Source organism: Protobothrops mucrosquamatus, unplaced genomic scaffold, assembly GCF_001527695.2.
Source record: "Protobothrops mucrosquamatus isolate PMUCROS unplaced genomic scaffold, P.Mucros_1.0 scaffold436, whole genome shotgun sequence".
Classification (NCBI taxonomy): domain Eukaryota; kingdom Metazoa; phylum Chordata; class Lepidosauria; order Squamata; family Viperidae; genus Protobothrops; species Protobothrops mucrosquamatus.
This window is the reverse complement of record NW_015386760.1, coordinates 834,667-847,393: the sequence shown is the minus strand read 5'-3', so window position 1 is coordinate 847,393 and position 12,727 is coordinate 834,667. Positions and strand designations below refer to the sequence as shown.

The 12,727-nt window shown below is 36.8% G+C and overlaps 1 protein-coding gene across 1 annotated transcript in view; it reads right to left on the bottom strand.

The window, feature by feature from the left end:
• The window catches only part of NBAS (neuroblastoma amplified sequence), a gene marked incomplete at its 3' end in the record, with an annotated part of 148,793 nt that overhangs the window by 44,139 nt on the left and 91,927 nt on the right, over positions 1 to 12,727 (bottom strand). Inside the window, exons 35-38 of the mRNA XM_015816358.2 lie at positions 11,028 to 11,132; positions 5,189 to 5,356; positions 4,778 to 4,891; positions 4,442 to 4,565 (exon numbers count right to left, since the gene is read on the bottom strand). Of these exons, the coding sequence (XP_015671844.1) occupies positions 4,442 to 4,565; positions 4,778 to 4,891; positions 5,189 to 5,356; positions 11,028 to 11,132 (511 nt within the window). The remainder of the gene's footprint in view (positions 1 to 4,441; positions 4,566 to 4,777; positions 4,892 to 5,188; positions 5,357 to 11,027; positions 11,133 to 12,727) is intronic.

The following is a 12,727-nucleotide window of genomic DNA, read 5'->3' as shown; positions in this document are numbered from 1 at the left end:
TTAATGATTTTAAAGTTTCAGGGGATTTTTAAGGGTAATTTTAATTGATCGGCCTGTTTAAATATTTCTTTTTAATTCGGCTTTTAATTATTGTATTTGTATTGTAGTTTTTATGAGGCTGTTAGCCGCCCTGAGTCCCATGAGGAGAAGGGCGGGGTATAAATTAAATTATAAATAAATAAATAAATAAATAAAGAGATTATGAGGATTGAGGAAAGCTTTTATGGAACTTGTTAAATTTAAATTTACCGACAAAGAATTAAAGGGAGACTAGTATAGCTATTTTGAGCTATGGAACTTCAACTGGAAAAAGCAATGAATCTTACAGGGAATCTTACAGATAGTGTCAAAAAGGTTTTGAAAACCAGAGGAAAATTTTGGTGGATTTATGCTGTATATTTTAAAAGTCTCGACATTTATTTTGCTTGCTGACCTGGCAATATGGCATCATGGCTAGTATACATGTGAAGAATCTGCAAGGTCAATGCCTAAGCATTCATAGCATCCTACATCATAAAACGGGATATGTGGGTCAAAATGATTGATTTTTTTCTGCTCATTTGTTCGATAAATATATTAAAATATATATACCATAAATATACTGCATGGTGGCTCAGCCTTCCATCCCTCCGAGGTCAATAAAATGAGGACCCAGGTTGTTGGGAGCAATATGCTGACTCTGTAAACCGCTTAGAGAGGGCTGTGAAGCACTATGAAGCTGTATATAAGTGCTATTGCTAGTGCCAAGTGCTAAACAAGTGAATAAAATCTCTTGAAAGTCCCCCCCCCAAAAGAATTTGACTTCTACTAAAACGAATTTAATAAGATTCTGAACTAGATCCTTTTTCTCTGAAGTATCATACACATGCAGTGTCATAGGGCATCATTCTGTACTCTCATATTCAGCGGTTTCCCTGGAAACTTTGACAGTGATAGATTTTCTTAGACCAACAATGTCAAATAACATTTATCTACATTAAAGCAAGTCAGTTATAAATGAGCAATCTTGTATAAATGTTCATATGGGAAGAAACATGTAAACAAAATAATTAGTGTGATTTTTCATCATGCCATTCCTTTTTGGAATATCGATGTTATACAAAGCATGGATTTTCTTATTCTTCATTTATTTATTTAATTTTTCCTTTCTTTTCCTTTATGTTGACTTTATATTGATATTAGAGATCTGGTTGTAGTAGAAGACGTAGACAGGATGGTTTATGGGTACAAAGGTGGTATATGTTAAATATGGGAAGGATATACTGGTTCGGTTGAGTTGTATGACGTAAACAGAGTCAATGAACAAAACATATTCAATCCACATCCATTCAGCATGCATTCATTCCTGACCCTATGTTCTCCCATTTTTCTTCTTCAGGAGCGCATTCAATTTATGTTTATGTTTTTCCTGACAGCCAACTCTAACTTCCATATAACTAAGAGAGCAAAAGCACATTCTTATAGACAGCCACTGAAGCTTCTTTTGACAAGCATACATCCTTTGTCACAGACGACATACTACCCATTAAGGCCAAACAACTTCCCAGCAACAGTGAGCAAGTTAATCCCCTGGCCTTTTTGTGTTCACTAAAACGTCAGTCCTCCAAATGTCAGACATAGTGGAATTGTATATATGAATTAAACAAACTCCACAACCAATCCATAAAGGAAACCACACTGATATTTCAACAATTCTCTAGTTATACCATCTGCATCTGCAGTATTACAACTTTTTCAAAATATTCACAACTTTCAATACTTTGTTGTCATTATATATCAGTATGTCATGCAAATTTCTAGTATATTCTTTCCAGCATTCCCTCATTTCAGCTTCATCCTATTTGATTTAAACACTTCTATTTGTAATTCCATTCACTCTGCTAGAATCTTATTCTTTAGCCTGCTTACCCACTTCCAAAACCATTTTTATTTTTATCAAAATCATTTTGCATTGTCTTTGTCTTTCTAATCTTTCCTTGTTTCCCCAACTATATTCTGTGAAAACTGAAAGCAATGCAATTGTTTTAGTTCTGTTCCAAAGCAGCTTCCATGGCAGTTCTTATGTCTATTTTCTGTCTTTCATCTCTCTCTCTCTCTCTCTCTCTCTCTCTCTCTCTCTCTCTCTCTCTCTTATTGTTTTTTCTTTTATTTCTTTCCTTTTTGAAGATTATCCAACAATGGCTCTCCCTCATTCAAAACTTCGCTTTTGCATCTCAATCTACTATAAACAATCAAATCAATCAATCATGTTTTTACATTTATTCCTTTGCCATATATTCACCTAAATTGACCTAATGTTTAACCATGTTACCAACTATGACTGTACCTATTTTCCATGAGCACTGTCCACGGCTTAGGACATGGGTATCCAATTTTCTCTGCCTATCCCATAATATCTGATAGATTTGGCATGCTCTGAGTTCCAACAATAAAACAATAACAATAGAACATAGACTTATATACTCTATAGAACTTTACAACACTCTCTGAGCAATTTACAATGTCAGCATATTTCCCCCAACAATCTGGGTCTTCATTTTACTGACCTCAGAAGGATAGAGGGCTAATCAACCTTGAATCTGTCAGGATGGAACTCCTGGCTGTGGGAAGAGTTAGCCTGAAATATTGCATTCTAACCACTGCGCCACCATGGATTTTGGGACATAGAAGGCATATTTTCTCTATCACCATGCCTGCCCTTTAGAGCAGGATACTCTGGAGGCTTGTATGGCCTCAATCCTGCAGTCCTTTGGGAAGGCCTTAAAAGAGGCCTTCAGGCAGACACCCGAAGATGGCAAAATGTGAACCTACCCAAATGTTTGCAGTTAAGTTTGTATGCTCCCCCGTTTATTGTTTTATCCAAGTATGTTTTTAACCTGCTTCTAAGCCATCCTGAGTTGGATGGTTCTATAACTGAATAGATAAACTTCGTTAACATCTGAGAGTATAACATCTGCTTGTTTGGGCCAATATATGCATGGCAAAGGGTCTGGATATCTGACAGATCCCTTTTCTCCAATTTCTGCTTTGTATGCTCTGGCAGAGTGGGGGCACACTGGAGTTGGGTGTTTAAAACACATTTGAAACAACAACAACAATAATAATATCTGGAAATATTCAACTTTTCACATCTGAACACCTTAATTTTATAGAAAACCATCCTACGTGGAACTGCCTAACTGAAGGTTAGAAGGGAATACATCATGAGAGTGAAGAAGATCTTAAAGTCCAAACTCAGTGGAGGAATTATCATCAAGGCAGTTAGCACCAGGGCAATTCCAATCATTAGATACAGCTGGAATAGTGGACTGGACTCAAGCATAAATAAAAAACCCTGGATAAGAAGACCAGAAAAATATTGACAATGAATTGTGTCTTTCATCCATGCAACAATGTTGATAGGCTCTACTTACCAAGGAAAATAGATGGGTATGAATGTTGCAAGTATACCATATAGCTGAAGAAGAAAAAGTCACTGAAACAAGTATACCATGAAGGGTTACTGAGTACTGGAGAGACCAAATTGGCCTACAAGAAAGACCAAATGAAAAAGAGAAAAGAGACATGGGAAGACGAGGTATTACATGGCCAGCACACTGGAAAATAGCAGGGAAAGCAGATGGCAATGGCTAAGGGCAGGAAAGTTGAACAAAGAGACAGAGGGGAGAAGTCTGGCGGCAAAAGACGAAGCCTAAGAACAAATGCATACAAAATCAGAACTGAGAAGACAGCAACAGACAGCAAGCATCGCTTATACAAAGAAACTGAAGAAACATTGGACCACCTGATTAGCTATTGCAAGAAGATCACATAGATTGACTACAAACAATGGCATGACAAAGTAGCAATTGGAAGATCTGCAAGAAATACCATTTGCCTACAAGCAAGCATTGGTGGGATCATAAAATACAGAACACCAGGCTTAACAACTGTCTATAAGAAAGACAAAAAAGTCTGGATAGTGAATGTTGCAGTACTGGAGACAGTAGAACAAAAGAGAAAGAACTGAAGAAAATCGCAAAATACAAAGACCTGGAATTAGAAGTAGAACGACACCATCGGCATTGACAAAATCACAATCAGTCAATTGCAAAAGGCAGCTTTATAGCTTACATCCTGAGATGATACTTTTTAACACCATCAAACAACATCTCCACATCTCAGGAGGTCCTTGGGAAAGAATTGATAGGGGGGTAAAAATGCCAAATCCAGACTAATCATGTGCAATGAACCATGATGGTGATGATATAGCACATATACTATGTCGATACATTATGACATCCTAGATTCCTGGGAAGAATTCAATGTGTATGAAGGCCAATACCAGCTAAAAAACTGTTGGCTGTGATTTCACATTGTTGTGTATATATTAATATATAAAAATTAATTAATATATTAATAGAGCACACTTTATGTCCAGATAAACATGTATATATTTTACCTTCTGTAGCAGGAAACAGATCATGTCCTTCACTTTTAGTTTCTGCAAGCTTTCCTGTTCTCAACAATACTTCTGCAAAGCTTTCCAAAGGAGCATGCTCATACATAGTATAAGTTATTTCATTCTGTAGAAGAGGGGTTTAAAGCATAGCAGCATATTTAAATATTTCAACTATTCCTAAAATAATTATTATAGCCAGAAATGCACTTAATATTCAATATATTAACTTTTGACAATGCTAGTTGGATAAGATCTCATCTATTATCTAGTCACAGAACATAGTATAAGTCAGGTTGCTAGGAGTGCTTAAAAAGTACTAGTAGGCTTTAAACTTACATCTGAAAGATATGGATTATCAATCAGAGATTCGTAAAATGGATGACACCCTTGCTTTTCAATTGTTGCATTTGCTCCAGAGGCGTTTTTTAATACATCTCCAAACTCTTGACCCTTTCAGAAACAGAAAGAAAGCCAATACTGAAATTACATCAGATGTTAAGATACCATAAGACATGGGGACTTATACTTTAATTCTCCATTTCACTCCAGCAGTAAAGTTGAATCTGAACAGCCACATGCAAAGATAAAATGCATACTTCAGGACTTTGAGGTACATATGATATTTCTGTGTATTCTCTGTTGTCCTACGAAAGCCCATAACAAAATCCCCTATGGAATACAAAGTAATGATGCACTTAACAAACCAAAGCATATCAACTAGAAAATTAAAATATGGTTTCTTCTTACATGCAATGGTCGAAGATAAGCTATTGACTTCTTCCACCACTGTCGATCACTGACAGCATGCAACACAGCCTTTGTGGTCAGAGTTGTGTTAGAAAGGACCTTCATGGTTTTAGCTGTGGTCCACTGCAGGAGATCAGCAGACTGACTAGAGGAAAAGCTGCTATCATCCTGTGAATTTATGCAATACACAACACATAAGCATTAAATGCTATCTGCCAAAAAAATATTTTTTTTAAATCAACACATGCAAAAAAAGCATAAAGCAACTTCCAAAGGTTAGCCAATTTCAACCATTTCCTGCAAGTGCCCATATGAATATGGGATAACAAAAGCACATTTCATTCTCAGTTATAAATGCATATTTTAATACAGTACTGCAATTTCCAATGTGAAGAAAACACAGCTTTATTTAACTATAATCTTTCAAAATGTGTTTCAGAAGCTTACAGTAATCAGCTATTGATTAGAAGCCAGTTAATGAATCTTGACAACTGATACAAAATATTTTTGCTTTATTGCAAATGTTTGGAAGGAACAGTCTGAATAACTAAATATACATTATAAAATTAGAAGCATTTCAGTCTCATTAAGATTATCATGGTTGACATTACAAACTTCAAACAGAGACAACAGTAAACAAATAAACAAAGCTTTGCTGAAAGTTGTAAAAAAGCTATAAATAATATGTTTAGTTGTTTGTCAGAGTGCTATTCTAAAATAAACATGATATTTTCACATAGTAGAACAGTTTGTCTAGTGACTTAAGCTTATCTAAGAATTAATTATTGATTCTTAGAAGGAAGGCTGACCATAATAGTGCCTATTAATATCCATAAAGCATTTTTCCTTGATATACATTTTTGTTAAAATGTGTTCCTCTTTAGAACATTCTAATCACATGAAAAACCACGTCACATGTAAGCAGGTTTTTTTTTTGTCATAGAACACCCAGAACGGCGTTCCGGCACCTTTTTTGGATGGAACCTTGTAGGGTAGGCAAGGCAGGTTGTATGACATATGTGAGTTCCAGCATCTTTTTTTTTTTTTTTTACAAAAAAAGGACTGCATGTAAGTATACACTTAAGGAAGCATAAAAACCAGAGAAGAATGAACTGATCAGACATCCAGCACTGTCTTCCATATCTTCATTCTATGACCGAATATCTGTCTTCGTCCTGGAAACTAATCATGTAAAATTGAGGATATTCTATGTGGATTAAAAAAAAATCACACATCTCATTTGATGTCATGATCCTGTATATGTACCTACATATCTGGAAAGCAAGCTGGATGCCCTCTAGGGATTTGCCTGATTTACAACAAGATTTGGTTAGATTTACAGTACAAGACTAAATGGCTGTGTGTATTTGGAATACCCAGGATTGGAAAATTGAACAGGACTGGACTTCTGCTTTTGGGACTGACATGCAATTTTTTTGGGGGGTGTGTGTGTTTCTCCTTGGACTCACATCTCCTGCTCAAACAGCAGGCAGCAGCTGTGTCCAGGAAAACCTTTGCACAATTTTTTTATATGCCAATTATGACCTTACTTAGACCTGGATATTCTTTGGACAATTACTCATGTTTTGGTCACCTCTTGCATGAATTATTTCAATGTGTTCTACAGTATATGGGATTGTCCTTGAAGATCACTTGGAAACTTCATCTGAGACAGGCAGCTATTGGCATGCACAGCATGGCCATGTAACCTTCTGCTTCATGAGCAGCCTTGTTACCGGTAGGGCAGAGGCCCCCAACCTTTTGGGCACCAGGGACCGGTTCTATGGAGAAAGATTTTTCTGCAGACCAGAAGGGGCGTGGTTTCATGTGCTGCCTGCATCCTGTGGATGGGGCTTCACTTGTTTGCGCAGCCCGGTTGCTGGCATGCCGCGGCCCGGTGCCAGTCCATAGACTGGGGGTTGAGGACCCCTGCGGTAGGGTTCATGATGCAATTCAAGGTACTAGTTATGATAAAGCCCTTTGTGACATAGGATCTAGTTATCTGAGAGAAAATCATTTCCCATATTTTGTGTATTATAAGGGAGAATTGGCATCCCATCTATTGAACAATGTCAACTAATGGGACCTAAGAAGTATGCCTTGCTCTCTGGAACGTTTCCCCCACCAAGATTTGTCTCTCCCATTCTCCCAACATTATTCCAAAGAGCCTTTTAAACATTACTTTTCTCAGTTCAGAATTGGTACAGCCCCCCCTGTACATTATATGACAGTTTTTGACTATCTGAATATTATATACTAATCAGAATTGTAATGGAATCAAATAGCTTTATTAAATATTTTTAAACAAAAATAAACCTGATTTCTTGTTTTATCAGATTACATGGTTGCTACATCTAGATTACATGCTTGTTACAGAGAAAGAGAGCAAGTGACAATATACAATATACAACAATATACAGTATACTAAAGAATCTCTGTTCTCTCTCATAAATACCAGACATAGAGGATGTGTTTATGTCGATTATATTATTATGTCATGTGGTTATTTGATTTGGCTTAATGTATTGCATGAATTCAGGAAATAAATCATAGGCTATATTTGCTATGTTGTATAAACTCAACCAACTGTACTTTAGTTGTATTTTACTTTGGCTATGCTTAATAAACTATGTTGAAAGTGAATGAGAGAGAGAATATTGTTGAGTCAAGATATTATCTTTTAACCATATTACTAACTGCTTTGGAAAACATCTTAATTATAGCTCAAAGACTGCTTGGTTAAAAATTTCTACTTAAAGTAGATCCACTGAAATATGTGACACTGATAATTATGATAAAATAGGAGTAACTGAAAATCCATAGCTGATGAGATATATATTATCTAGTTCTTTGTTGGTTTAACTGATTTTATTTCTGTAAAACCATTTAAAATTCATTTTTATTTATTTTAAGAAAAGCAACTTTTCTCTTAACCACAGTTATGAATTAAAGACAAGTCTTTTACATATCATTTTTCTTCCGGCTTCTTATACACAGTACGATTTATAAAGAGAAACTCAAGGTAGCATATACATAACTTCATCCCACAATTATGACTTTATGTACTACATTGGGCTGAGAAATCATAAATGCCTTAAAACCACTGAATGAATTTCCATTATTAAGTAAAGACTTGACACTGGATCTTTCTAGTCCAAGTTTTATACCTTACTACTAAATACTGATTACAGGCAACCAGTGAATGCATTTTTGAAGCCTACTTTTCTCTGTTGAAATGTAAGAATAAGCAAAGGCTTTTTTCTCTTTCCTGGAAATAGATGACTTTGGACCAGTCACTCTCTCTCAGCCTAAGTCATCTCACAGCATTGTTGTGGGGAAAAGAGGAGGAGAAAGGAGTACTAGGTATGTTAGTTGCCTTGAATTATTTATCACAATAGTAAAAGTGGAAAATAAATAAATCCTGTTCAAGACTGCTTAGATCAGGTTTTCAAACTGTGTTCTATGAAACTCTAGAGTCTGTAAGAATTTAATGGACTTGCTGGGGAGACTAAAGACAAAAGAAATTCACTCATATGCTGGCAATGATGTCTATTATAATTTTTCTTTAAAAAAAGGGTGAGGCTTTGGGGCTAAAAATTGTGTATTCCCACTCTGTACTATATTAATTACCACAGAATCTATATAGAAAACAAGTGGCCGTTTTTAAAAAACCAATAGGTATTTAAAGGCAGCAAATATGTTCTATACCTCCTACACACAATAGTTTCATTTCCATACAATGAAATGTAATGGAACAGATAAATAAAACCGTTGCTTATTTTTTAAAAAAGATATGTAAGTATTAAGTAGATTAAACATAAAGTTGCCTCCTTCATTTCATGTTCAACAATTTTCCTCAATTATTATTTTTAGCCTTGACAAACAACAAAAACCAGTTTATACTTAAGCACTATGTTTTAATCACTTAATGCTCTAAAACATTGTTTCGGTTTTTGTCAAGTATCTCTTGAGTACATTACAGTAATAGCATAAATTATTTGATCATATGACAGCAGCCAAGCTTAAACTAGGGAAGAGGTAATTCAAGAGGAAAATTGTTTTCTTTTTCTGCAGGTTCTCAAAAGACCTTTTCAGATCTAATAGCATATGCGCCAATTTCTGCCCCCCTGCCTCCTTGCCAGGTTTGATCAAGCTGAGAAGTTAAGCTAAGCCATGAAACATCAGGAGATCTTTAATTTACTGCCAGGCCCAATCAAGAAGGCTAATAGTTTGAGGCCAAATCTTTATTTCTATTTCCATGGAAGAAGAGACGTCAACTATGGTTCAAGGATTAACGGATCAATGTTGACCTCCTGGCAAAAACCACTATCTAGTGACCAAGTCAACAACATTTTGTTTTCCAAGTCAACTCAAATGCTCAGAGGATGAACTAGCTTACCTAACAAATGAGACAGAATCTAATGGCCCACTGGTCCTCATGCCACTCCTTAACCGAGATCCTGCAGCATCTGTGTAGCTGCTTCCTTGTCTGACAAAGTTGTGAAATGACAGAGGCTTAAGTGACTAGCTCAAAGAGGGTAAGTATATGTATAGACCGCTACAGAAATGACCTTGAGGAAAACTAGGCAAAGGCAATGATGATTACATTTTAAAAAGTATACTGGAGCCTGGAAAACAGCAAAACTATGAGAAAGAAGCTTAAATTAACTCCTTCCTCATTCATAATAGCATAAGAGGGAGGGATGGGAAAACTCAGGTAAGCTCTCAAGATTCTGTTTCTCAACCTTAACACAATATAGCAATGTTTCTCAGTCTCAGCATGTTTAAGTTATTTGGGCAAACTCCCAGAATTCTGGGCACTAGAGTCCACTCATCTTAAAGGTGCAGAAGTTGAGAAACACTGCAATAAAGTACAGTTTCTGTTTGGGGAGGAGGAAATAAGATGGCAATGGATGAACAATTCTGAATTTAAGCTCCGGGAAAATTTTCATGGTTTTCCATTTTTATAACCCTCTCCTTTTTTTTTTACTCCTTTGTCCTTACTATCTATCCATATTTGCGTAGTTCTTTTCAGATTTGTGGAGTAAGTTTCCTGACCTGGCCTACTTAAAGAGTTGACTTTTGCAGATAAAATACAGACAGGCTCATTCATCAAGACACCTTACATAGTCTGCCAACATTAATCCAGATTTACTTAGGCACTGATGGAAAACTCAAAGAATTGCAGAAAAGAAAAGTATGAGAATAGAGGGAAGATGTCATTATTATTATTTTTTCATTTCCTCCTTTCTTTGCTTCCATCCAAACACCAGATTTTTAACACTGAACCTAGGCCACCAGTACTCTGCTATCTACTCCAGAGAGTGGACTATGTCAAGTCACTCAAGATTTAGGTCTATTATTGAGAATCTGCCAGTTTGCATGTAAGTGTCCTGCTAAGAGCTCTTCGCCCTTCCCAATCCTAAAAATGTATTGTGGCTTCCCTAGAATATGTTGGTTTTAGCCAACATGTGGGTATCACTCATACTTTCTTTTTTTATTAGAATTTCAGAGAATTCAGATGCTCTCTAGGAACCAATTAGGTCATACAAAATCCTTCCAGATTCCCTCCGCTGATCATCCTTATAAGGAAGCACCTCCATCATCACCTCCCATCATTTTTGTAGAATAAAACCACAAATGATAAGACTTTTTGCACAACTGTGATATGCAATAAAGGGGAGGGGAGAAGAAGTGAGAGACTAAGTGAAAAGGACATAAGAAAAAAAAGAAAAGAAATTAGAAGCTATTTTTGAGAAACTAATGCTAATTCTGAAGGAAATGAAATTAGTGGGGTGGGGGTGGGGGTGGAGAAACAGTATTATATAAAAAGTTTTACCTCCAGAGGACACTCTAATTTCATTCCAGCTGATGATCGGGAAATATTTACATTTTCTCCTTTTTCAGAAGGTCGTATTTGGTAGTTGACTGTGTTATAAAGAACCTAAAAATAAAATTACACATTTTGTTAAAGAATCTATTGGTGGAATTTAGAAAATCATTCTGGCCAAATCAAGACTGAATATGGTGGTGACCATTTTGCACCCCCCTCACCCCCAAAATAATTTAAATTGTTTTTCAGATGGAAGCATACACTGATTTACGACGTAATACAAACACATATGTAACACAGTCTGTTTAAAAATCAGAATTTATGCCTTTCCTGTAATCATTTAAAACAATGGGGGTGGGGGGAGAGAAACCTATATAATATATTCTATGTATTCTATGCATATCATGAGGAACAATCAATATAAAGGAAGATATAAAAAAGAAAGTGCACAAGGAGCAAGAATTTTAAAGGTGATTACATTAACTTAGAAGCAACATAAATACATACAGTGCTGCAGAATCTGGAGTAAGAAATGGAAATAAAACTGCATTTACTCTAAGAACTCTCCAGATTACTATGTTCCTGGTAGCAGAAAGCTTTAGAAACTCTACCTTTTGATTGGGCTCACATATCTTCACCATCATCATTTAATAAATTTCCTTCTAGGAAAGACTGGCATAATAAAAAGTAATTCCTATGACTAATGGCTACTTTACTCTTCATATTACAACAAATGGAAATAGACAAAGAAAGGATAAAGCAAAGTGGAAATCTTGTATGGATAATGGCAAAAAAAATACAATGCAATAACTCTCTGAATGAATATAAAAATCTTACTTATAGTTATTTGTAAACCATAAATGCCCTTGACCAGTTAGTTTGCTCCTCTCACTCTTCTGCAACTGCTACGATACTACAAACTTATGCAGGAATAATAATAAAAAACGGCTATTTTAATTTTTTGCTTCTTTTTTTGAAATGATGAATGTCATTAGCAAGCACCACATGTCATCCATAAACCAGCAGGGTTTTTTGAAGAAGCGTAGCTGATATATTTATGCATAACAAAAAGCTAAGGGTGTGTGAATTTTATTCCTCTTATTCCGTTCTCCCTCAATCAATTCCTAAAGATAAGGATCCTTTTTTTTAAAAAAAAAAAATACAACATTGTAATATTAGGTATTTTCCCATTCCATTTACTGATTAGTCAAATAAGAATGTGCTTTTAACGCCTAGTGCAGTGGTGGCGAACCTATGGCACGCGTGCCAGAGGCGGCACTCAGAGCCCTCTCTGTGGGCACACACGCCATGCTCCGGAGATGGCAACCATCCCTCTTTAACCAGCTGCCTGCTAACTCACTGAGGTCCCATAGGGCCAGATGCATCCCAGCACCCATGCGCTCGCTGGCCTCTATGTCCAGGGGCCAATGGTGTCAGGCAGCAGCCGCCCCGGCCCATCTCACCTTGCCCTGTGACAATGGCACCCCCGCCTTGCCTCGCCTCACCCCACAGGACAAGCCTCCTGCCCACTGCCCCACCTGCCAGAGACCCCCTGGATCTCCCTCAACCCTGCCTGGCCCCCACAGGTGTCCCTCCCCATGAGCAACATCAAGGTGGCCACGCCCATCTTGGCCACACCCACCCAATCTGCCATGACCACCACAGCCATGCCCACCCAGTGGGCCACGCCCACCTGGCACCCGGTG